Here is a 27,229-nt window from a genome sequence, read left to right on the forward strand (position 1 = left end):
CATCAGTCCTATTCACTAAATGGAAATGCTGAAGCAGTGACAAGTGTTTCTAAAAACTGTATTAAAAATTCATTTATTCTTAGCTAAGCATTTAGCTAAGAATAAATGAATTTTGCCAAATAGGGGATTGCAATAAATTACAGGGTTCTTGTTGTTAACAAAATGCATCTGTCCAAAGGACTACATAAAAATAATAAATATTCTGCCATCCCAGCAGTAGTTCTGTGGTGCCAAAAGGGAGCTGCAGTTTTGATTTCTATTGTTTCAGAATTGAGTGGCTTGAAGCATAGAGGCTGCGTAGGAATATGCTTATGCCCTCACAGAATTATGTGATCAAACTCACATTGCCATGCTAACTTGGCATTGTTCACCTAAAAGCAAGAAGCTTATCATAATCTGTAGCCTCCTGACTCTCATCTGAAAGGAATAACACTGGAGGGTTAGTGCCAGCCACAGTTTTGTTTGTGTGTGTATGTCTCATGCCAGTTTTGGCCCATAATTTTCCCAGCTGGCTTTATTTATCCTTTCTTACAAGATTGGAGAGGCAGATATTTAAGAACCTTTCTTGCACAGAAAGCCCTCTTCTTGCTTGCTACTTAATTAGCACTTGTTTATGACACAGCCTCTGATTTGATTTTTAAAACAAATTGCACAGTAAAGAAGCTGATATTTAAACTGTATGGTAACCATGGCTCCAGCTGTGATTCAAATATTGTAAGCCTTCAGGGGTTGTATTAGGCTTAGAAAATAGGAACTGAGGTCTGTAATTTAATGTCTGTCTTTTAAAGGCTGCATTTTTATATTTATTTTTTAGGGGGAAAACAAATGCATTCCATAGAATTTAAAATATTGACTCATTCTGAGAAAACAGCCTTTTCAGACCTCACTAGAGACTGCTAGATCCATTAAGTTAAAAATGGAAGAAGGGGTAAAGGAAGGTAATAAAACAAAAAGTCAGTTAAAGATTGCAGGGAAAAGATGGCCAGTTTGAAATCAGAGCTAATGACTTTAGTACATCGTGGGAGGGAGACTGTTGAGAAGGCAGCCATAGAAGTAGGCTACATATTAAATACAATGTTTGGGTTGCTGCAGCACATTACAGAATTGGAATTTGGCAGGTGTTAGGCTGGGTAATACACTGCATGATGGGGTGGGGAGGGTTCCCATGGGATCATGCTTGTAAAACTTGTATAGAATGGTTGCATCTTGTAGCAAATTCCATAACTGTGAACTGTATGAAGAAGTACTTCCACGCATGCAGTGGGATTTCTCCTTCCTCCTGCAGCCCTCCATATGCTCCTGAAAGCTGCTCTAGAGGGGACCTCAACCCTCCATAACAGATTTTGAGAGTTTGCTGAGGGTGGAGAAGGTGAAATTCTGTTGTGAGAATGCAAGTCTGTACCAGAAAGTCTGGACAGCATCAGCTACAATACTGATCCTTTTAAAAACTGTTTAGCTTCATTAGTTGACTCTTGGTTCTGCTATTATGAGAGGTGCCTATCCACTTTCTACCCACCATGCATAATTTTATATACCTCTGTCATGCATTTTTTTTAAAAAAAGAGCTCCAAATATCATAACTTTTCTTCACATGGGAGTTGCTATGGCCCCTGGATATTTTAGGCTGCCCTTTTAAAACCTCTTTTCCAGGTCTGCAACATCCTTTTTGATGTGTGGTGACCAGAACTATACACAGTGTTCCAAATGTGGTTACACCATAGATTGGAATAACAGCATTTTGTCATTGGCCATTTCATTTTCAATCCCTTTTCCAATGATCCCTAACACAGAATACACCTTTTTTCACAGCTGCTGGGTCGACATGTTCATCAAGTTATCTGCTAAGTCCCTACGCTCTCTTTCCTGGTCTGTTGCTGCCAGTTCAGACCACATTAGTGTATTTGTTTATTTAGAAGCTTTTCTGAACAGCTTAATATTTTCAAAATCTCTTAAGTGCTGTACACTATGTTCAATATAAAAACAATATTCATTAAACCAAAAACACAAACTAAAAACAATGAAACAATATAAAAAGTAAGTAATACAGAGATTCAGGGGATTTGCATACATAAACCTCATGGGTCAGGGAAAGCCTGAGCAAAAAGATGTGTGAAGCAACTGAGGTTGCTGCTTCACATATGGTAGAGGGAAGGGCAACCCACAGAACAGGGGCAGCAGCAGAAAATGCCCTTATTTTGGTCACCACCCTTTGATATTCTGTTAAGAGCAACAAAGGTAAACTTCCTCAGTCCCTCTCAGAAAGAAGATCATCCATTTGAGTGACCAGGGCCGATTCTGTCCCAAGTGTATATGTAAAGTTAGGGTTTTTTTGTCCCACTATACATTATTTTACACTGAACTGTGTTTGCCGTTTTAATGCCTGCTCATTCTCTGTATGTTGTGGAACATCTGGAATGTATTCTAGAATTTACAGTCGATACCTTGGAGCTCTGGATAAACCTGCTAAGCCTTATTATTGCCCTGCCTGAACTTATAGTGCATCTTGGAATGCATATAACTATTGGCTGTGCATTTTAGGAGAAGGTGCTGCCCTGGACTCCTTCAGAATGAGCGTAGGATATAAATGTAATTAATAATAATAGTAATACAGTCAGGTTATAGACGCTTCAGGTTGCGTTTTTTCGGGTTATGGACCGCCGAAACCTGGAAGTACCAGAACGGGTTACTTCCGGATTTCGGCATTTGCGCATGCAGAGAAGTGCCGCTGCAGGTTGTGAATGTGCATCCTGCACAGATCACGTTCACAACCCAAGTGTCCACTGTAATTAATAATAGGTGGGGGAAACTATTAAGGAAGCTTGCCTGTCTTTTCTGGTCTTCTCATTGAGAATTCTCTCACAAGCTTTCAAGGAACCCCCAGGGTTCTTCAGAACACATTTTGAACAATCACTGTTTTAAACTGATGCTCTGTGAGTTGTTGTGCTCTTCAAGTAGAATTCCCACATCAAAAAGCGGCTCTAATTGTGGTTATCCTGTTTGCATAGAGTTTTAGATCAGGCATGTCAGAAGAAAATGAAGGGGTTTGGTGCTGTATAGGCTCATATATGCATCCTTTAACAAAAAAGGCTATAAGGAACAAGCACGTAGCTGCTTGAATCCCTTACCCTTTCTAGCAGTAGGCTGTGAAGAGGTCAGATTTTCTCAGGGTGAACTTGAAGATGACATTGTACATGTATAAATTAGTTTGGAGGACATGGCCATCACCTAAGAAATTCTCCTTAAGTGGTGTGCATACAATGATCCCCATCCATGGTATGTGAACTATTGTATTTTTCCATGTACAAGACAATTTTTTATTTTTTATTTTGCTTTTTTTGCTTTAATAATTTGCTTAATTTTTTTTGGTCAGAAATTGGGGGTCATCTTATACACGGATGGTGAATGCACAGGTTTTTTTTAATTAATTAATTTTTTGATTAAAAAAACCCACACTACTTATATTCCCACGGCTGCCGTGAAGAATCTCCCCAAAAAGGCTTAATGGATGATCTTGGGTGTCGGTGGGCAACGCTATAGCTGTATTACGTGGGTTAATTGTTCTAGAGATGTTTACCTGCGCAAAATCCTCTGTGAGTTGGGCATTCTTTATCATCTTTCTTTTCCTAAGGTTCTATTATTTATGCTATATAGAGTAGCAGCCTCCCTGCAATTCCCCTGAATAATGCATCTTTATGTGTATGGCTGAGAGTGTGTTTGGTGTTTACGTTCACCTGGAAATAAGGGTAGGCTAGCCAGGTCTCAATGTAAAAGGAGGTCTCTTATGTCTATTCTCTCCTAGCCCAGAATACACATGCCTAAAGATGGATTCCAACTTTCATCTTCTGGATACCAAGCATGGCTAAAGCAGGTTGGACTGTGTTACTGTTTCTCATCTCTTGTGAGGGCTTGCACCAGAAAACTTGTGTTTGTTTCATTGGTCAAGTACACATACAGTTCAATACCCTCATGGTGATGTGTAATCAGATATTCACTACATCTATATATTTGTGAGTGTTGTATGTCTGCATGTTGTGTGCATCTCCTGTTTGCACTTCTCGTGAGTAAAAGTTCAAACAAGGATCATCAGAAGGGAGAGTGGGGCAATGTATAGCAAGATCTGCAGCAACAACTCAAATTGCTGAATTAAAATTAGCCTTCAAATGTGAAGGTCTGTGGTGGTGGTAATAACAGGGAGGCCAGTGGGTTAATACACAGGAGGCTTGCATCTAGAGCCTAATTCAGATTTGATTGGGTAAAACAAGTGTGGACATTTGCTCGCATCCCATAACAATCCTGCAGTTTGACACAATCTGACACTATTGGGAGTCCCTGCTCAGATGTGGTCTGGCGCTATATTACTTTGGTGATTATTAAAGGCCAAGCTTTAGATGTTTCAGCAGCCTGGCTCTAGCAATTGCTGTCAACATCTCAAAACAAATCTAGTATAACAATTCTCCCAAAAGAATCTTGTTTTCAACTTTGCATGTATGACACATGCACACTCACGGCACATCTGTATCTTTGTGGGGAAATGTAACATCCTTGAAAAGTAGAAATGAAAAGATGCTTCATTGTAGGAAGATGGAATGATTGTGTCATGGTACTAACAAATGAGAACAATGCAGCTAAGCTGCATCTGGTTGTTGTGGCAACTACAGTTTTGAAGGCGACTGTTAGAATGAAATTCTCTCTGGTGCTCTGTGCCTAATGAAACAAATGGATAAAGAACTCCTTGAACTGAGTAGGAGAAAATAAAATAATGAAACCTAAAGTTTTAAGTGGGAGTAGAGAATCTTGGGGTCTCTCGTTTTCTTTGCTCTGCAAGCAGCCCAGCAGCTCAAGGACTAGTTTATTTTATGCACGAAACATTTTGGATTGTTACAGAGAGATCGGCAAAGAAATGTGAGATCCCTTCCTCAAAGAAAATAACATAGGAAACCTTATAGTAGGTCTTTAGTTTCATCTGCATACCACCTCTAAACTATTAGTAACGTACAAGACTGTTTGCAACAAGAGTTCAGTTGAGGGTGCTAGAATCTATCCCTAGTGCAATCAAACGCAAGATCATTGTTGAAATAGCTTTGTTCTTTTCTGTGCAGGACCTTGGCTAAGAGAACGGCTAAAAAATAGATTCTGTCCTAAGTAGTTCCCCTTCTCTTTTTCTTAAAGGCTACTTTTGCCACTACAACTGGAAATCAGAACCTCAATCTGCTCATTAATTTTCATGTTGTCTTTGCATTTACTGACCTAATTAAAATACTACTTGCCCAGGCAGTATTATATTGAAATACATGAATGGGTAGTACTTAGCTTCCCTCTCCCTCCCTCTTCTCTGTTGAAAACTGTTAGGGACCTATTCAGTTCTATCCATTCCTTTAATGCTTTGCCAATGTGCATGAGTTGCTGGCCCAAAAATGTACAGTGGAACCTCAGGTTATGTACTGTCCTCCTTACGAACGCTTCGGGTAATGAGCTAACCTGGAAGTAGATGCTCCTGGTAGTGAACTTTGCCCTGGGATGCGAGCGGAAGTTGTGCGGCAGCGGGAGGCTCCATTAACGCCTCAGGTTAAGAATGGTTTCGGGTTAAAAACGGACCTCTGGAATGAATTAAGTTAGTAACCGGAGGTACTACTGTAATATAACCATTTCCCCTTTAAAATGTACTGCATACATATTTTGGATTTGTGGTAATACCTTAAAAGTGCTTAATACAATGTTCAATAGATAAATAGGTACCACTGCAGAGGGAAGGTAAGCAGTGTTTCTGTGCACTCTGGCTTGCGTCATGGTGGTCTGTTGTGCCAGAAGTGGTTTAGTCATGCTGGCCACATGACTCAGAAAGCTGTCTGTGGACAAACACCGGCTCCCTTGGTGAGATGAATGCTGCACCCCATAATTTCCTTTGGCTGGACTTAACTGTCCAGGGGTCCTTTACTTTTACGTACCTTACCTTACTTCCCTTTCAGTTGGCTTGGTTTGTCCCCAGTTATGTGAACAGATATGGTTGGTCACAAAGGGAAAAAATGGCAGAAAACAATATTGAAAAAGGGTGAATTTAAAAGGTTAAAAGGTTTGTCAGGAAATCTTCCTGACCTCCCCCTCCCCTTGCTGTTTACAGCTCAAAAATGGAAACAGTGGAATATTTAAAACAGCCCTAGGTGGAAAAGGTTTACATTTGCTTGAAGTATTAACTGTGGTAATACAACCTCTGACAGTGCAGTGGCAGCATTTGTCAAGATAAATCGTTATAGGACTAATGTCAACTGTTTATGTTACCTGAATTGCTTAACAGTGCACCTGAATAACAGAGATGGTACGTCTTACACTGCCTAAAAGCACCTTAATTTTAAATGGAGATGAATCATCCCACTCTAAACATTTTGGGTGATGTTTCAGTTCAACTGGATGCATATGATTGTTTATCTTAGTTCATCTGAAAGTATAGAGTTAGCATTTCTTTCTTAACCTTGACTGGTCCTTTAGCAGTTGGGAAAACTTGGCTTGTGTGCAAACCCCAGTGTCATCGCAGCAGTCTCTTGTCATGGCTGTGGAGTTTCCCCTTTGTATTGCACACTCTTGATCTTGTGCCTGGCTTAAATGGAATGCATAAAATGCCCCTGTAGAAGTATATTAATTTGATCTTAAAACAGTTTGTGTTACAAATGAGATGAAGGAAGATGGATTTTTGCAAGACTGGAAACAGTCCGCTATTAAGGACAAAAGGTTATAATATTGAATGTAGGCAACTCTGCACAGGTTCTGTTCAATTGTTATCCCCGATTTAAGCAGCTGAAATTGTGCAAATCTAACCTGCTTAATTTTTAAATAAAATTGTCAGGTTTTTTATTGATGTTTATATAGCATGTGTCCAGTCTTGCAAAAAGCCAAGGAAGAATGTGTTGCCCAAGGTAATATTGGGTTTGGTGACTTCTTCCTCATAGATTATTATTTAGCAAGCTTATTCCTGGGCGGTGGCTTCAAACATGCCAGAAGTTTGCAGGATGTTCACAGTTGATCATCAAGCTTGCTAAAATTTGTCTAGCTTCAGGACCCATAGAGGGACTTGGACTGCCAAGGTCACTTTGGCGGACAACGTTTGTCAGCTAATGGATTTTGATCTTGATTCTTCTGGATCTCACAGCAGTGTTTGATACTGTTGACTTAATATCCTTCTGGACCACTTGTCAGGACTGGGGGTCAGCAGGACTGTGTTACAATCGTTAACTTGTTCCAGATGGTGATATGAAGAGAGATATTGTGGGGTATCCATCTTATGCTGTTTATTATACAGTGTATAACAACTATGTAAAATCACAGGGGGAGGTTGCTTGCCATGCTGTAATGCTGATGGTATCCAGCTTTATTTCTCTTCCTTCATTCCCAGTGATCCTGATGGATTGGATGATAGCAAATAAACTGAAGTTCAGACCAGTTGAGTTGGAGATGCTGGTATGGATGGTTCTGTTGATGTGGGGGATAGGTGATTGACCTGTTGCGGACCAGGTAGCATCCCTCTGAGGAGTGGATCAGCAGTCAGGAGATCTGGACAAAGCATTCTTTCTTGACTTTATGGTGGCATCTGTTGCTAGGAATACCTTTTAGCAGCTCTGTCTGGCTTGGCAGTTGATCCTGGGGTGTGGGTGTGTGGGTGTTAGATTGGGCTAGTGTAATGCAATGCTTGTGGGCTATTTTTTACTCATTCAGAAAATTCACCTGGTGCAGAATGTGGTGGCCAGGGTATTAAGAACTGGGTAGGTGGGGAACATAATATGAGGACTCAAAGAACTGAACTGGCTTCTAGTTTCTGAATAGAATTCAACATGTTGACAGTTTTAAAATCATAAATAGACTAGATGCCAGAAGTAATAGAAAAAGAGATCTAGTTCCTAAATTTAAAAAACACATTCTAATTTAGGTGGCTACAAGAGCAGATCCTTTTCTAAGTGGTATCCCCTCTGGAATTCCTTGCCATTTTCCAGAGGCTGATGAAGATACCTGTTCACACACACAATACTTTATGGTATGAAATGGTTGCGAAACAGTAGATGCTGCTGCTTGATGTAGTTATTGTTCTTATTGTTTTTTGTTCTCAAAGCAGCTTACATAAACAATCATATTCCTAAAGGATGGGTTGAAAGCCACACTGAATTACCTGAAGTCCCTTAGTTACTTCTTGTGGCATATGGGAGTTAAGTGACCAAGTAAATCTCACTGGATTCAAGAATCTGAATGGAACCTAAAGCTTTTTGCACTGGTGCAAAAGGGAGTGGTAACGAAATGGTTAAATAATGTGTCAGAATAAGGAAGTTTGGGTCTTGTTCTTGACTCTGATGTTGGCTTGCCGGTGACCTCCAGAAAAGCAATTAACCTTTGTCCTTCTATAAAGGGAAAGGCAGTTATAACAATAATATAGGCACCCTGTTGTTACCACAGAGACCAGTATAGAATAAAAAGGATTTCTTTGTCAAAAGACTAGATAGGAATACTTACTCTTTTTTCCTGTTTAGCATCATCCAGTTGAGCCCTTTAATTGTTCTTGTTTTTTTCTTCTGTAATCCCCACCAACATACATCATTTTTGAGATTATGCTATATCCTAATATTCTATGTTTTTTTAAGCTAGTAAAGAGTTAAAAGGTGATCAAGAGAAGGACCCCTATTGCATCACAGAGGTGTTACAGAGTATACACAGCTTGTTTGGGTGATACTTGTAGCATAAAGAGCCAAAGTGAGGGTGTAATTTCTCTGTAAGGACAAGGGGGAAAGTGGGGTGCCACAATTCTATGGGTTCCCTCATAAACACTTTGAGAGCTTTTTAACTATCAGTTGATTAGTTCCATTCTGAAAGCTTTGCATTTAAATTCTGCACCAGATCCTATTTCCCTTATCTGTGCTCTACTTGCCTTGGTTGCCAAGGTTCTTAAATGTCTTTAGATGTACTGTATATAATTCTAGATGTTTGCTTCTGAAAATCCTAATCTGACTGTTAGATATCTAGATACAACTTTCTGGAGGACTGAAGAATTATTTCCCACTTTTAGGCACCACAGTGGATTTTTCCAACTTGCTTAGGTTTTATATGATTACTTCCGTTAATTCTGCTGATATACATTTTGATTTTGTGCTTCTGTAGAAAATAATTAACATTGATTAAAATAGGAAAATTAGAAGTACCTTGTCACCCAGGTACCTAATGGGTTCATTCTGACGACACTGAAGTGTTTGAAGTATTTTTTCTACCTCTGCATTCAAGGTTAATGGATACTTAATAGCAATGAATAAATTACTCCCCTTTTTGTTTTTTATAGATTGAGGATTTGCTCTGCCATTCACCAAAAACTGGCTACTGTTTTTATCCTGTTCCAAAGCTGTAAATGTAGCACTGTTGACTTCCATTTTAGGATTTTTTTCTTTTAAAAATGGAATAGATCTTCCTCATGCTTCTTAAATTCTTTTGTATAAAGCTGACTTGACCTAGCTATTGCTTTGCTTTCCTTGTTACAATAGTTCCAAGTAGCACATTTTTAAAAATCTTACTTTACAACACTCTGGGGTTGTGCCTGCAGTTCAGCCTGTGATTTTCCCATTTGTCAATGGGACTTAATCCTATGCATGACTACCCAAAAGAAAGTCCCATTCAATAACAGCATAATCCTGTACATGTTTACACAGAATGGTCTAAAACAGTTCATTAAGTGGTCAGTCTGTGAGTGTTTAGAAAAGAATGCTGCGATTACAAAGAGCCAGGATGGGTTTCTCAAGAGCAAGTCATGCCAGACTAACCTTATTTTCTTGTTTTGTTGATAGAGCTACTAGTTGGGTAGATGAAAGGAATGTTGTAGACATAGAATATCTTGATTTCAGCAAGGATTTTGACAGTATCCTCTACAGTATTCTTGTTGGCAAGCTGCTAAAATGTGGGATAAACAATGCTACTATTAGAGGGATTTATAGTTGACTGATGGAGCATACTCAATGAATGCTCATCGCTGGCTCCTCAGTAGCTTGGAGAGAAGTAATATGTGGGGTGCTGCAGAATTCTGCCCTGGTCCACTGTTGTTCAACATCTTCCTTAATGACTTCGACAAAGGAATAGTGAGGAATGTTCATCAAATTTGCAGATGACAAAAAATTGGAAGGGTAGCTTATCTCACTTGTCAGAAGCAGAATTCAAGATGAACTTAACAGGATGGAGAATTGGGCAAAGACAAACATGAATTTCAATAGTTAAATGTAAAGTTCTGCATTTAAGTAGGCAAAATTAGGCACAAGTACAGCATGGATGACATCTGGTTTGATGGCAGTACATGTGAAAATGATCTAGAGATTTTAGGAGACCATAAGCTAAATATGAGCCAGCAATTCAGGTTGACAGCTGAAAAGGCAAGGGAGTTTTAGGCTGCATCTATACAATATACAATAGAAGTGTACTCTATACAATAGAAGTATAGTGTCCAGACCTTGAGAAGTAAAAACTATTTTGGTTTGGTCAGACCTCACCTAGAATAAACTCTCCTTTTCTGGATACTGCAGTTTGGGAAGCAACTTGACAAACTGAAACATATACAGAGGAGAGTGACATAGGTAACAAACAGTCTGGAAACGAAGTCCTATGAAGAAAAATGGAAGGAATTGGGTTCGTCTGAAGAAGAAATTATTAAGAGATGAAAAGAGAGCCTCATTAGATATTTGAAGGGCTCTCTTACGTAGATTATGGTACTCCCCCCACTCCCAAATTGATCCAGTGGGTGGAATCTGAACCAACAGGTACAAATTACAAGAAAGACGATTTTGACCGAAGACTAGGAAAACATTCTGATGGAATGAGCTGTTCAACAGAGGAATAGGCTGCCTTGAAAGGTGTTGGACTCTCCTTTTGTTGGAGGCTTTTAATTTAAGCAGAGGCTGGATTGCCATCTATTTGGGATGCTGTAGTCATTTTGTTCCTTCACCAGCAGGTTGCTGGCCTAGATGACTGAGTTCTGTTCTAATTCGTATGGGAGGAATTCAGTGTAGTGCTAAAGAGATGATTCCATCAGTGCAATCTTTTTAGCTTTCCAGAAAGAACAGTCCCACTCTCCCAGCGTGCTGTTCTGGAGGTTCCCCCACCCCAATTTGGGGGTGGGGGTGGAGTGAAGAGCAAAAGGGCCTGTAGTGCTAGCAGAAGACCTAGTGCTGGCTTGCACTAGTGGAACTCATTTGAATCCGGCCTATGATTCTACATCCAACTGTGTTCTGTGTGACTCACTCCCTGGTAAGTGTGCTTAGGATTGTAGTTTTACTTTGAGGCAAGACTGTAAAGGGTTAAATGCATCCTTAAATGCATAAAGTTGTGGTCTCTATGCAACTGAGGTTTGGATGATAGTTTATAATTATACAACAAGATGCTCTTCAAAGTTTTGCTTTTCCCTTTCCCCGTGAAGCTTCACACACAAGGGATGCAACTCATATCTCAGTGGAATTTACAAAATAATATTTTAAAATGTCTTGACATAGAAGAGTCATGCTGAAAGGAGCCAAAATAATTACTAATTTGATAAGCTAAGCCTGGCAGGGTAATTTTGTCAGACAAGGAAAAGCCCTGTCGTGTTTTATCTATCCCATGAGAGAGAGAATGCAGAAGAATACAAGGTCAAGTTGTAGTGATATAGGAGTTTGGATGGGTAGTCTGAAATCCAAATTAATTTTGGCAGTACTCTTTGATTAGGAAATTGAGCAGTGCAGTGACAAAATAAATTTAAGATGACAATTGCTGTTTAGTTCAGGCACTTGGGGAAAGTAGGGGGCATTCTTTGCTGGTAGAGATATGAGTGAACATCACTAACTTCATTTTGCACATAGTTGGAGTTCAAGAAAAACTGTATTTAATTGGTAACTGTATTTAATGTCTTGCATAGCATTGTAGAGACTGAGAGAAGTTGTCCTTGGAATTCAACATGGTTGAAATAGAAATGACGTGTGGATGGAGAATGCTAATATCATCCATGTATATGCTAGCCTGTTATAGTAAAAGTATGGTGCGAATTATAAAAACCAACAGCCATGTGACACCTTAAAAGACCAACAATTTTGTTTGCTAGACTATAAGATGCTACATGACTTTTGTTTTTTTGCTGCAACAGTAACTTCAATGACTTTCTGGAAATTCTGAAATTGGAACCTGTTCCATGTAGGATCCTTTGCTTAGAAAATAAAATAGAGTGAAAAGTGCTCCTGCATGGAAGATGTAGATTGTGTTCCTTAAAGGAGCACAAGAAGTCTGCATAATAGTGTATTGCACAAGAGGAAGCTGACAGAAAAAATACTTCAGAACAGACTAAAGAGGCTCTTAAAATAATATTTAGTGGCACTATAAATCAATGATTTTATCACATAATAACCCCAGTCTGTCCCCAAAATGCTGGTGCTGATAGAAACAAAAAGGTAAGTATTTCCACTTAGGTTGGGAATGTTGGCCATAGCAGCTTTTGTGGAGATGGTGTTCCTAGAAATTAATTTAATAACAAAAGAGGAATTGATACCAATCCCTTTGTTAGCATTACTGGGCATATGGGGTAAGCCCAAGTGAAGATGGTTTGGACGAATAATTGATTCTATATTTTTTGCTAGCCCCCAGGATTGTTATCACAAGAAGGTTTATCAGGATTTATGTTATAGTCAAATCTGTTTCATAGCCATTGCTGAAAAATTAACTCAAAATTAAAATATGCTAGTGGACAAACAAAAAAAAGATTCATTTTCAAATGCGTGGCAAGAATTTATTTTATGTACATTAATAATGCTAACAATGTTCAAACGGCTCTTGTGAAATATGCTACTATACTGAATTCTAAGTGTCTTCGCAGCTGTAAGTGACAGTATTGTAAGACCTGGAGGACATCCTGATATTTCTATATCAAATCTTTTCAGAAAAATTACTATCCCACAACACCAAGGATAATAATTATTTTTCCCAGGGATTGTGAATGAAACAACCCAGTTTGCATTTTTTGGGTGTGGATGTTTTAATTTTAATGTAATTGTAGTGCATTGTATTTTTTGTTTCATTATTCTTATGTATTCTTTTATGTTGTTGAAGTATATGTTCTTGCTTAAATAAATAAAAAAGATTCAAAAAGAAATGGTTGTTTTGTGAAAATTATGTATTCATTCCCTCACTTGTTGCAGAAGACAACAAGAGGCCTATTGGGTTTCATTCTGCCACATGATATTAATTGTAGCAGAGGAAATGAGGGCAGGGATGTTTGCCATGTCCCATCAGTTGCATTCCAGTTGTCCTCTGTGAGTTGGAGGGCAACCATCTCTCATTGGTAGGGTTCTAACATTTGCAAGGAGCCTACAACGTCAGAGCAGACTCCCAGCTGCAAACAACCATCTTCCAGTTTAACAGGTAACATGACGGAGGGAGTTGAAGCATCTTCACTTTGTTACATCTTCACCTGGTGCCTGGCGAATTTCACACATTGGTATTTAATTATATATATTCAAGTATATATGTTAATTGTGTATGTTAAATAATATTAACTATATTGCAAACTGTACGATATTGAAATTTAATTCAGTGTGTGGCCCTTGGGTTTTGTGTCAATGTACTCTTGCGGCCCACTTGACCTGAGAGGTTGGACCACCCTGTTCTAGAGGTTGATTCCTCTTTGGGTCTCAGGTGTGGGTAACGCATGGTCCTCCAGATGTTGCTGAACTACAGCTCCCATAATCTCTAGCAATTGGCCATGCTTGCTGGGGCTGATGGAAGTTGTAGCTTGTCAACATCTGGAGGGCACAATGTCTTCCTCAGCACCATTTAGACCAGGTGTGGGGACCAGGTCTAAAAGGTGCTGAGGGAGACCACAGCATAATTTAGATCAAATGGTGATAACAATTTGGGGTAGGGCAGTAGGACAGAAACACTGATTCCATTATCTTTCTTCCCTGATGAGCAACTCTGTACACACTGTGGTTTGCATTATTTCTTTTGGGTTTTGGTTTGTTTTGGGGTTTTTTACTCTGTAGTTGACATGGGTACAAGCAGGAGATATTGTCAATCACTATTTCGGTGATAAACAATGTGGCCCTTGTTTGTGGAGCTGTCAGTGCAGTAGTGAGTTTTTGAAGCACACAGCTTGACCAGGAGTTCTGAGAAGTGCCTATTGAGCTTTCTTAGCACTGAGGCAGTAAATGAAGGTGTCCTGTTGGGTCACTCCTCTGATTTACACACATTGTGTTTCTGTTGAAACACCTGAGGCCTTTTGTTTGAGTTTGTGAATAAGCTTCTTTCAGACACCACTAGCACTTTAAAGCCTGTGCTTTCTTTGGGTGGAAGGCAAGAACAGGAATGAAGTTTTCCATTCGTAGATTGGTCTTTTAAAACATAATAAATGTTGCTTCCTTTGAAGAAAAAGAAAAAGCCATACCTCTTGAAGTAAATATGAATTTTGTTATGTATATGACAAAAATTATGAATCACTGCATCAAGCCTAAGAGTATGAATTAGTTGATGGAAGAAACAGTGTTACCCAATATATGCTACACGTATATGTATTTACCTTTAACTTTCAGGATTCTTGTGTAATTATTTCCATGTAGTGATACTGATTTCCTTCATACAAACTTTGGGTATCTTACAGAATGAGCAGAATTCAGTTTCCTTTAAGGGCTGTGCCACATTTTGTATTCATATAAAAACATTTGTATACACCCATTGTATGTATTTATATAGATAAATGTGCAGTGAAGCTGAATAGGCCACAGCTCCCCATCTTATGTGTATGCAGTGGCAAACACAGGTTGTATGTGGCATGCATCTAAGGACAGGGTCATGAAGAATATTTGAACAAGTGCATATTCTGAAGCTTTAGCATGGAAAGAAACTAAAATGGCAGTGGCTCTCCCCCTGCATTTGAGACACAAGACACAGTCCCTTCACTCACCTATTCTTATCTTATAGAGCACAGTGTGTTTCAAGCAAAGAGTATGTGTACCAAAGTGAGGAGTTTGCAAAGCAGATAACTCCAGGTGACTCAAGAAAGTTGTGTTACTTTAGGTTGACTCTTAAAATCAAGAGAGGAAAACTGCCTCCATTCTCAAGAAAAAAGTGTTTGCAGAATGAAAAAGATTGGCAAGGGTGGATAAATATGCTGGTGGTATGGAGTACAGTAGGCACGTCCAGTAGGTAGATAGTGATCTACCGGTATATCACTGGACACTGGTAGATCACTGGCTCCCCCCAAAGAAGCTCAACAAGTTTGGCTCCCCCCCAAAAGTTCAACATTTAAATTGCCCTGCACCCCCCAAAAAGGAGCTTTCGTCCTCCCTAAAAAAGCTCAACAACTTTGACCTGAACCCCTCAAAAGGGGGTAGATCACTGGCAGTCTTTAACTCTGTGAGTAGACCACAGTCTCTCTGGAGTTGGCCACCCCTGAAGTACAGGATTGGGAATTCCCTATGGCTTATTATTACTGAGTGTCATCTATTTACATTTGCTTTATTGAGAATGAGAGGACAGGTCCCTACCCCAAGGGGCATACAGTCTCACAGTTGACACAAGGGAAGCAACAGATGAAGAGTAAGGAAATGGAGGGAAAGATGAACAGGGTAGAAATGTGCAATCACACACACACACTTTGGATTTGTTTCAGTAGGCTATTGGCAACAAAGAATCTTTTAGCACCTTAAAGGCTAACAGGTTTATTACCGCATATGCTTTTGTAGAACAGAGGCCACATGATCAAATGTATTATGTGTTCTCTTTGGCTTGCCTGTGGGTGTACAGAAGAAAATTGTAAGCTGTGGGGGTCAAATGGCAATGAATTTCAGAAAAAAGCACTGTGACAAGTCGGTTAAGTGGGGTATTAAGACTAAAGAATTGTCCCAAAAGCTTCACAGAAGAGGTGAGTTTAAAGGAGGGATCTGAAGGAAGAAATTGGGGGCGGGGATCCTCACGTAAGTTCTCTGGTGGCAGTTCCCAGTACTAGGGGCAGGAAGGAGAAAAGGAGTTGTTTCAGGAAGCAAGAAGGTTGTAACTTGAAGAGTCAAGGGTTTAGATGGATACAGAAGGATAAAAGCACAGAGAAATGCAAGGCAAAGCCACGGCGCGTTTTGAAGGTAAGAACAAGAAGCTTGTGCAAAAAGCAGGCAGGATGTTTTTGAGGATTTAAGGAGTGGTGAGATATGTGAATAATTTTTGCAGTAGATGGATATTGGTGGATTAAGGTGACCAGAGAGGAGGAGATTTCACTAATCAAGGCAAGAAATGATCAGTGTGGAGCAGCATTTTTGCTATGAGGACAAAGAGGGAAGGCCATACTTTGTTTGTAAAGGAAGAAACCACATGATTCTGACTGAATCTTTGGGATCGTCAGGCTCTCTAGTATTTCTGCTCACATTTTCTGCAATCTGTGGAGTATTGATATTACTGGTGACTTGGTGCCAATTCTCAAATTGAAGTTTAAGCCACAGAACTCATAAAATATTGATAACTGACAGGCCTTGTGACCTGGAGTGGATTGTGAAATACAGTGGTACCTCGGGTTACAAAAACCTCGGGTTACAAACACTTCAGGTTACAGACTCTGCTAACCTGGAAGTAGTACCTCAGGTTAAGAACTTTACCTCAGGATGAGAACAAAAATTGCAGCGTGGCAGCAGTGGGAGGCCCCCTTAGCTAAAGTGGTACCTCAGGTTAAGAACGGACCTCCGGAACGAATTAAGTTCGTAACCAGAGGTATCACTGTACATAGTTGATGGGTAGTTCAGATTTCCCTCATCACCAAGAAATTTAATTGAGAAATTTATTTGAGATAACTGCATGCTAGAAATTACCGTTTTTTGGATGGACAGGCTTGGTCTTCCAGTTTGACCTAATTTTTAAACAAGGTGCAAAGTAAGGCTACAAGCTTTACAGCATGTATTTTTCCCCTCTGATAAGGGATACTTACTCCCAGGCAAATGTACACAGAATTGAAGCCTAAGTAGATTAACTGATATTAATGATTAAAATGTGGCCTACTTGATTGGTTGAGACAAAGAAAATGTAGGGTCTGGTATCATGCAAGCTGCACAGATTAGGCTCCATATGCTGTATCTAATGAAAAAAACCTTTAAAAATGAATTTTCCTTCAAATGTTCCTCAAAAACTAGCAAGCAGTTTGCTTGGGGGGTTTAAATTGCTCTACATCTCTTGCATCAGGAACTTCAGGCAGTTGACATAGAAAGCACTTATCTAAAAATGGTGATTTATCTAATAACTCGGTTTTTCCACAGTGATGCAGATCATGGGCCTTGAATTTGTTTATTTTTCTGAACCCATTTCTGATGTAGTTACAATTTCCAAACTAATTACGTTTGTTTGGAATCTTGACTTAAATGTGTGTTTTCTACTTGCTTTAAGGTAGGGTTGAGGAATATGTGGCTTTCAAAGTCCTGTTGGACTTCCAACTCCCCTCATACTTGATCACTGGCCCTGCTCACTGGGGCTGATGGGAGTTGGAGTCTAACAATATTTGGAGGTCGGCAGGTTCTCCTGGCCTATTCTAAGGCATTTTCAGATGGCAGTTGACACCTTTTAAATGACCTGTAACCATTAGGCTGGCAAGGTTGGTGGAGTGGGAGGAAGACCTGAATCCAGGAAGGCTTCCAGAGCAGAAGACAAGTGTACAGCTGGGATAACCAGAGACAGCTGTGGACCTGTTTGTTTCCCACTCACTTTGATACCTTTTTAAAATTAAAAAAAAAAAAATACAGCTCAGATGAAGATTCATAGGCAAAATCTCATGGTCCTTTCTTTCCATATATGGGTCAGCATATGACCAGCTTGGCCAATAAATGTTAGAGGGTTCTCATATTAAAGTCCATTCGGTGCTAAAAATGTGTGTAATTTCCAAAGTTTTACTTTTCACTTAACCAGGGCAGTTTATTGAAAACTAGATGTCACTTTAAAAATAGAAAATTTTCCCCCTTCTGGTGGTCTTGCACATCTTTTAGTTTGCATAGAAAGATGAAAAATCTTGCTAAAAAATATCTAAGCAAGGCCAGCTGAACCATATGACTGCTGCAGGTTCCTTGCAGTCTCCTTACTAATCCATTCTATTTCTCCCCCCTTTCCCTTTGTATGCAATGTGACGTTTCCACCCTTCATTCTGCTTACATGGCAGAATTGTTCACCCCATGCTGAATAGTGACTCTGCATGGGAAAAGACAGCAGGTGAACTGGAGCCCTTATGCTTAGAGCAGGGCAAAAAGTATTAATTGATTAATTGGTGTAATGAATGGATATATCTGTAATTGTTAGAAAAGGATGCAGCGTGCTGAGGGCAGATGACATCTGCGTGAATCTCTTTATACAGGCAATATCTTTGAGGCACTTTTCCAAAGAGTAAATCACCTGTGGCATTTGGTTAACAGGAACTATTACCTTTATTAAATACCATGTAAAATATTAACTAAGTTGACATATTGACATAATGCTGCCCATCCCTTGGCTGTGGTTAAGGAAGCTGGAGCAGGCAATGGAATATACCACATTTTCCATGTATAAGACGCCTCCTATTTTGGGGGACTCTGGTTTAAGAAAAGGGGGGGTGGAGATCTATCCGTGTATAAGATGCTCCCAAATTTTGGACATTATTTTTTAGGGAAAAAACCTAGTCTTTTACACAGAAAATTACAGTATATGCTCCCTTCCTTACATTTGTAGAACCGTAGAGTTAGAGGAGCCTTTGAGGCAAACTAGTAATCTCATCCTTCTTCTGCTGCCTGTCTCCAGTAATGTCTTCCCAAACCTTAACTTTATTCAGTGCTGCTCATGATTTCAGTCAGTTTTAAACCCTGGTTTGGAGCAAACCTTAGTGTTAGCTACAGTTAACCTGTATTTACTAGAGTCTAATGCTCCATCGAATCGAATGCGCATCTCAATTTTCAGAACCTTGAAACCAAAAAAGTATTTGCTGGCTAATGTAAATGTGCCATCGAATCTAATGCACACCTTAATTTTTGCAACGTAATTTGGCCAAAAAAAGGTGTGCATTAGATTCAAGTAAATACAGTAATTGTAGACATGATGGTGACTAGCTGTTATTAAGACCTGGTGGGGAAGAAGGACAAATTTGTACAATTGAGAGCAAGTAGTACACCATGGCTAAGGGACTGGCATGATAAATGCCTACATTAGCTAAAGTAAAACTTGTTTTAATCAGTTAATTAATTGCTCAAAAATCCACTAAAAGCATTGACTACCTTACATTAGGACATTCTTGTGACCTATGGTGTAACATGTCTTCAAGATACTTAATTGAGCTGATGTGATCTTAAGCATGACGTGTGTTGTGTTTCCTATTCCTTCCCACCCTCCCTTCCTGCTTTTCTCTAAAGGGAATATTCAGGTTGGTAATGTGTGGATATGTGGAAGCTACTCCAATCTCTTACGGTCAGCTATAACTCTTCTGAAAACGTCAGCCCCAGAAGTTCCTGTAATCTGTGCCATCCTGTTTCATACAGTCCCATCTCATAGTTGTCCTTTCTCTGCAGTGCTCTATGCCCCGGTCTCTGTGGCTGGGTTGCTCCAACCTGGCGGACAGCATGCCCTCGCTGCGATGCCTCTATAACCCAGGGACTGGCGCACTCACAGCTTTCCAGGTACTCTCTCACTCTCTCTCTCTCTCTCTGGGTGTGTCTCCTGCTTGTGCTTTTGCTTTCATTAACTTTTCCATTAGTAGTAGTAGTAATAGTGGTAGTATTTGCTTCATAGTTGTGTTTCCTTTATGTTGTCCAGACTAATAAATGCCATCCACATCTTGTATAGAACCACAGTTGACCGCTAATGCAACAATGTCAGATACAGATAGAATTGGAAACTTTTTGCTCAGCTCTAGTAAGAATGCTTGGCCCAAAATGCAAGATTTGGTTATTACTTCTCACTTTGACCTGGATGTACTACAGTTGATGCCTTAATTTTACTACTCTACATTTAGGGGGGGTGGAGGTGGTATGTATTTGATTATTAAATATGGATAGGAATACACTGACAGTTGGTAACTTGTATTTAAGCCAGTTGAGTCTCTGGTCTATTGCTGCTGTCATGTGCACGTACTTTTTCCATCTAGCTGCATGAAAGAGTTGTGATGGGGGGGGGGGGGCAGGAATAGAAGCAGAACAGCAAACTTTGGTCTTTTAATTTTTGCTTCTTCCCACCTACATTAAGTACTTATGGGGGGTGTTTTTTCTGTTTCTTGGAACTGAGGCTCAGGGGCTTCCTCACTAGTCCCCACCCCCTAGTTCACAAAACCAGTTTTCTTACTTTCTTTCAAAAAAAGATTTAGGCTTTCAGTTGCCTGGACTGGTTCTATAGGTGGCCAAGTTGTTCTGCTATTCAGGAAATGTGTGTGGCTTGTTCTTTCAAACATTATCATATGCATTAGAGGATGAGAGCAATTATGCCATTTAAAATAAGAAGAATCCATGAGAATTGTCTTTGATTCCAACCATCAATTCCAATCCATAACACCAAAACAAATCCTTCAGCAGGTTTCTTGCTGACATATATTTTCAAAGAATTTACATCCTGCTTTCCTATCTAGCAATACTTTAAACAGATCATTAAAATACAGTTTCAGATCAGCAGATACAAATGCCAAAGGGGCAGTGGAACTGCAAAGTTTTCATTGTTGGTCAAAAGGAAAGCAGAGATGGGAGTTAAGCAGCCTTCTCTCAGGGGGATATTTCTTTACGCTCATCACAACTGAAAAGGTCCTGTGTACCTCATGCTGAGTCATGGGGACGTACATATAAAACTCTTGTGCTAAAAATCTTTCAGAATTTATAGGAGTGTTGGCAGTTGTCCTTGAAGTAGGGTTACAGACTCCCAATTCATTCCTTTTAGGGGGTCAGTATTCATGGTGCACTTCCATCCCTTGGTCCCATTGCCTGCCAACCTAGCAGTTCGAAAGCACCCTCGGGTGCAAGTAGATAAATAGGGACCGCTTACTAGCGGGAAGGTAAACGGCGTTCCGTGTGCTGAGCTGGCTCACCAGATGCAGCTTGTCAGGCTGGCCACGTGACCCAGAAGTGTCTGCAGACAGCGCTGGCCCCCGGCCTCTTAAGCGAGATGGGCGTGCAACCCTAGAGTCTGTCAAGACTGGCCCGTGCGGGCAGGGGTACCTTGACCTTTACCTATTCATGGTTACAGAGAGATGGACACCCAGATCATGCAAAGAGCCCTCACAGGCAGATTGTTACTCAGAAGAAAAAAATGGTTTATTGTCATTCTCATAGACAAGAACAGAGAATTTCTAGGCTGATCACATTTATGTCCTGTTTATTGGGCTTTGACACTATTAGGAATTCTATAACATTCTACACAGCATTAACACTGGACCTGTTTTGACTAAGCCCATATTTTTAATTTATCTCAAACTTTTTCATTTACACCAGACTTGGCATTTAATTAATATTACAAAATGATATTAATCCTGGTCCACTCTTCATAATCCCAGCTCACGCCTTTGAAACCACTGAATTAGAGGTATGCGTGAAATAAATAGTACCATGGTGACTATTTAAGGATCGGTATAAGGAGGCTATCCTGGAAGCTGATCTTAGCCAGTTGTGAGGACCTAAGTGACTATATGTAGACTCACAAGAAAAATAGGCATGGTTTGTTGCTTCAGAACAATAAATATTCTGTAGAAATAGCAGTGCAGAGTACCAGCACCTGGGGGAACCTTATGGAATAGCTGCTCCAGCATGCTCCTAAGGCTCATGAATCATCGTGACAGTCAGCTGGATGAGTCCGTAGGTTTGTGGCCAAGAACTTGTGATTTGACTTAATTTTAAATCTGGCTTCTTGCCTTGAGTGATGTGAAAATAGTGCTGACGCATCTTAGATCATTCTGCAGCAGCTCTCCTAGTTGAGCCAATACTTGGCATTGATGGACTCCGAATGCACCCTCTCAGTATTCCGGACATCTGGCAAAGCTGTAGGGAATAGGAAGAGGAGGGTGTATCCTTTTTCATTTTCAGAAATGGAGGCCAAATTTAAATTTCCTCAGTACTTTTCTTTCTTGATATGTACAGTTTGAAAGAATTCAGGTTATACTTTCCCCAAACTAGAATTCAGAGGTAAGGGATTTGGTAGCATGTTGAGTATATTGCTTGTCTGCTAAAACTAATAACACATTTTTCCTGTTGGGTTGCTTGTTTTGTTCCTGCCAAAACTATATGTGTGTTTTAATTTCCAGAGATGACTGTGACAAGCTAGATGTATATGCATTATTTGCAACAGCAGTATATTCTGGTCAAAAGGGGAAATCTGCTTATATGCACCAGGCAATAAGAAATTACTGTCCAGTTTGGAAGGTCAGAGAGATTCTAAACTGTAGCAAAAACAACAGAGCTAGAAACACAGCTGTCAGATGACTTTGCTTGAGCTCCACCTGTTGCTTCAAATCCCCAAAGGGGAAGTGAAATCCACAGAGTTTCTGCTATGCTGAGAAGCTATGCTGAAGACTTTCCTCATTGTAAAGGTTGATTATGGTCTGTGCTTTTAGAATCATTGCTCTATCTTGTTGACCACTCTGAGAACAGGATGCTTGGCCACTTGGGCCATTGTTCTGATCCAGCAGGGCTCCTGCTCTTTGAACAGGCTTTTAGGTGAAGGAAGTTTCATCCTGCCAACTGATAGTGGATACTATGAAAGTGGCAAAGCAGAATTATAAGGGTCCAGTACTAAATTATATTTCAAATGTAGCAGTTTCCTTCTGAATTTGTAGACTATTCCTTTGTGATTATGGCTATTGTACTTTCTCTTGTGCTTATTTATATTCAACAAATCCCTGTTGGCATGGTGTATCACAGACTAAACAGGCATATGGTTGTTTGTTCATTTTATTCCGTAAAATTAAATGCCACCTGATTGTAAAAAAAGCCCCATGTTCTGCTGTGTATATTTCTAAGGCTCCAATAGTAGTGAAGCATCTTTTGAAGAAATTCTTTAGTGACCTGTTGTGATAAACAGAATGCTTTCTGCCCATAATTGGAAGCAAGATGACTCCATAGTCAGAAGATCCATTGACCTAGGAGAAACACAGTGGATTGAAATTTCCAACCCTGGTTCTGCTCCATTGGTTCTAGTAAAGTACCTGCAGGATATTTACAGTGAGATTATAAAACCAAATCTTAATTTTGAGGGCTGGCAGCAAAAGCCCATGGCTTCAGCCCCCTAGCTGGTGGCTAGCTTGTCCCCCATTTATGAATGTACTTAGGTGGCTCCCAACTGTTTACAAGACAGCAGAGGTGAGATCTTTGATTGACAAGTTAGAAATGCATTCGATCATTCCCTCTGCCAGTCTCTGGTTCATGCTGTTAAAAATGTCAGCCTCTCCAAGTTTGAATGGCAGCCCGAGGGCCTCCAAAGCTTTTTGTTTTCTGAGATGGAAACACAAATTGGATGTGTGCCTGAGCGCTCCATCCTGGGCTGTAATTTCATCTTTTAGCTAAGAACCACAAGGTACATGAACAAAGCACCCTGTAAACAATAATACTGGAGAAAAAAATAAACAAGGTCGTGTTTCTGGTACGTTGATCCACTGGTGTCCTGACCTCTATCACGTTGAACATCTCCTCTCTGATTGCTGCTCCCTCTGGCATTTCAATGAGAGGGAGAGGCTGACATAGGGGATTTACCAAGATTTAAAGTTGCAGTGGTGGTGTTCATTCCTTGTATTGGCTATGAAATATTGAACTGCCATAGTCTGTGACACTCAGTTTTAAGCAATGGTCCTAGTTTGAAAGGGACACTCTTCAGGCTGGGAGATTCTCTTTTTTCTTCCTCCCCCCACAAACCCCTCTCCCTCCCTGACAGAACTGAAAGTAGTAACTGTGAAGGACAGAAATGAAACGAAATCAGCAGTTTGATATTCATACCTAAACATATCCATGGTGGCTAAAGATTAGCTGTACAGGAGTTTATAGAGCAAAATGAATGAATACATTGCCCGAGGGAATGTATAGTTGAGATGTGTGTGCTGTGCTATTTAAAGAATAATAAAAGGGGGGAGGTTTATACCCTTTACTTTTACCCTCTCTGAAATTCACTAGGTAGACATGACACATGTGAAAGGTACACTGCAAGCAAGTGATTATCTAGCACTTCTAGTGGGGTGGGATGGGTGGGATTCCTTCCTTCCTTCCTTCCTTCCTTCCTTCCTTCCTTCCTTCCTTCCTTCCTGTTCAGTTCTCACTCTTGCCAAGCTAGGACAAGTGCAGGAAACCCTGCAGTATCTGTTGGCATAACTTGTTATATGTTGCAAGAAAAGCTGTGTTTGTGTCAAAAACTGAAGATGCAAAAAGTTGTACAGAAGCTACTGATCTCTGCTGCTGCTTCCCTGACCTTGACTACTGTCTGTAGAAAAGGTAAAGGTAAAGAGACCCCTGACCATTAGGTCCAGTCACGGATGACTCTGGGGTTGCGGCACTCATCTTGCTTTACTGGCCGAGGGAGCCAACATACAGCTAGTTAGGTCATGTGGCCAGCATGACTAAACATGACGAACCAGAGCAGTGCACAGAAATGCTGTTTACCTTCCTGCCAGAGCGATACCTATTTGTCTACTTGCACTTTGACATGCTTTCGAACTGTTAGGTGGGCAGGAGCAGGGACCAAGCAATGGGAGCTCACCCCGTGGCGGGGATTTGAACCACCGACCTTCTGATCGGCAAGCCCTAGGCTCTATGGTTTAACCCACAGCGCCACCCACGTCCCTCTGTACGTGGCTCACAACCATGTTGTTCCATAGTGAGGGTATCTTCTGTAGTATTCAGTTTTGCCAAGGTAGTGTATTCCAAGATAGATAAGCTGCTGTTTGGAAGAAGGAGAGGAACGTAATTGTTTCAGGATTGTGTGATGTTGAAAAACACAAACCCTGACCATTGACTATGCTGGCTGGGGCTGATGGGAGTTTTAGTCCAAAACATCAGGAGATTATCAAAGTGACCAGCCATGCACTATATTATCAACGTTGTAAGGTGTGTCTTTTCTAAAAAGTAAAATTTTGCTCACAGTTTTTTACCTCTGCCCCACCCTCCAACTAGCACAGGGGTCTGCAACCTTTAAGACAAAAAGAGCCACTTGGACCCGTTTCCAAAGAAAAAAACCTGGGAGCCGCAAAACTCGTCATTATAAAAATAACTTTTTTGTCACTTTTTTAATTATTTCTTTGTTTGACCCCTCAGAATAACTCCTCCTCATAGAAATAAACGTTAAATTAACAAGTTACCTTTTTTGTGTGTGTGTGTGTGTGTGTGTGTTCTTCACTCCCCTTCAAAACAGTGACCAGCGTACATGCCCCCTTTTAATGCAGTGACCAGCGTACATGCCCCTTACAATGTAGCGGGCGGGCGGGAAGGTGACGTCGGGACGGTGCATGACTAACGCACGCACTGCCCCCATGCGACGTCACAGCCAGTACAGCGCCTGCCACAGTGGGGAGTGTCGGGGCGCACAATGCGCCTCCTCCCCTTGCTAGTATCTGCCCCGGAGCCACGACAAAGGTGTAAAAGAGCCACATGCGGCTCCAGAGCCGTGGGTTGCAGACCCCTGAACTAGCATGTTCCTGATCACTTCTCACATGTTTATCACTTCAACACTAGGGTGGTATTCAACACATACTCAGAGAAGACCCATAGTAGTTAATGGACTTGACTAAGTTTGGGTCATTAGGTCTGTGCTGAGTAGGACCTGGTTGAATTCAACCCTAATGTTACAAATTTTGCATTAAATGTAATGGTAAAAATGGGCCCTGTTCTTGGGGAAATCCTCCTCACCACACAAGCATTGGCACAAATTACAAAGAGCCAATAATATACAGATGGCTTCTCCAATAGAATAACCCTAGTTTCAACCCTTCATGAATTGCCAGCCTTGTATAATATGCATTGTTCTTCCTGAGATGCTGAATTCAAAGGGCTTGCTAGTAGGGGACCTTGATCATGTTTAAAAGGAAACCTCCTGTGTCCACAAGAGTGGATTTTCCTTCTTTTCCTTGTTAGAAGTCAGAAAGCTATTCTGACAAATGACATATGTAGTGCCAACCGGATGGGGTACAGGTACTCTTAAAGCTAGCTCCGAGTTCCCGAGGATTGGTGAACATCTGCTTAGAGGTATTGCAGAGCCCCACAATGCACTAATTGAATTACTCTTTTTCTGGAGTTGCAGACTGTGCTAATTGAATTAGAACCAGCTATAGTGTGTGTGTGTGTGTGTGTGTGTGTGTGTGAGAGAGAGAGAGAGAGAGAGAGAGAGAGAGAGAGAGAGAGAGAGAGAGAGAAATGAGCAAAAGCAAAGCTGTGCAGGAAAAGAATGGAGGGAGATGCATGTGGAGAGATCATGCGTACTGTGCTGCTGCCTAATGGTCATTGGTGGTACTGTGCAACTGCAAGAAAGAGAGAGCACCTTGTCCTTTAAACATGAGGAAGGAGTAGCAGAATTGATGCTCCAATGATTCCAGCACAAGTTTTTTGAACTTCACGTTTCAGTAATGAGAGTGGGCTTTAGTGATTACAACAGTTTTTTGTTTTAAAAAGCCCTTGCCTTTAAAACGTAGCTGCACCGCATGTACTTCCTTAGATTGTAGACTACCCTATTCTTGCAAATATTTATCACCTTAAATGCTCTCAGTTCCTTTATGTTTCATAGCAGAACATGGATTTGGCATGTGCTACATGGAAAACTCCTGTTAAACGCAGAAATAGGTGTACCCTGTTCTCCTGCTAGTAAAGCCAGTGCCAGGGCATTCTGTTAACGTATTTGCTAAAGACATTGCTTGTAATTGCAAGAGTATCTTTTCCTTATATCTCTGATGAAACAACAACTGATTAAAAAATTTAAATTTACCAGAAATTGAAAGTTTTGATAACGCTTAATTGTATTTCCTTTTAAGTCATGGTTGGTTACAGATTTAGTGTTCCATATAGAACTGACATCATGCCTCATTCCAAACAAGTACAGATAAATGTGGGTAAACTGTAGCTTTCTTCTTGCAGATGAGATCTAGGTGTCAGTGAACCCCTTCACAGTATACTTTCCGGAGCCTTTCAGCCTATAAATATAGTCACACTTGTCTTATTAATGGACTGAGTCTTCAAAGCTGTTGGTTTTGATGCAAAAATAGCTAAATATATTTATGGATTTACTTAAGATAATTGAGTAATTGCAGTGTGAAATGGGAAATTCTGCTAATTCC

At 40.4% G+C, this 27,229-nt stretch overlaps 1 protein-coding gene across 9 annotated transcripts in view; it reads left to right on the forward strand.

The window, feature by feature from the left end:
• BTRC (beta-transducin repeat containing E3 ubiquitin protein ligase) overlaps positions 1-27,229 on the forward strand; it is a 123,227-nt gene that overhangs the window by 11,676 nt on the left and 84,322 nt on the right. For 3 of the 9 annotated variants that reach the window (XR_014157048.1, XM_081863987.1, XM_081863984.1), the window contains exons 2-3: positions 3,800-3,868; positions 19,521-19,628. The exons of 1 other annotated variant lie outside the window; for it this stretch is intronic. Coding sequence is in view for 7 of the 8 variants with exons in the window: in XM_081863987.1 (XP_081720113.1) it covers positions 3,800-3,868; positions 19,521-19,628 (177 nt within the window). In the remaining variant the exon portion in view is untranslated. The remainder of the gene's footprint in view (positions 1-3,799; positions 3,869-19,520; positions 19,629-27,229) is intronic. 5 more of the 9 variants (XM_081863988.1, XM_081863991.1, XM_081863992.1 and 2 more) reach the window with 2 other exon arrangements.

This window comes from Podarcis erhardii (genome assembly GCF_964252035.2).
Source record: "Podarcis erhardii genome assembly, chromosome: 5".
In the NCBI taxonomy this organism is placed as follows: Eukaryota; Metazoa; Chordata; class Lepidosauria; order Squamata; family Lacertidae; genus Podarcis; species Podarcis erhardii.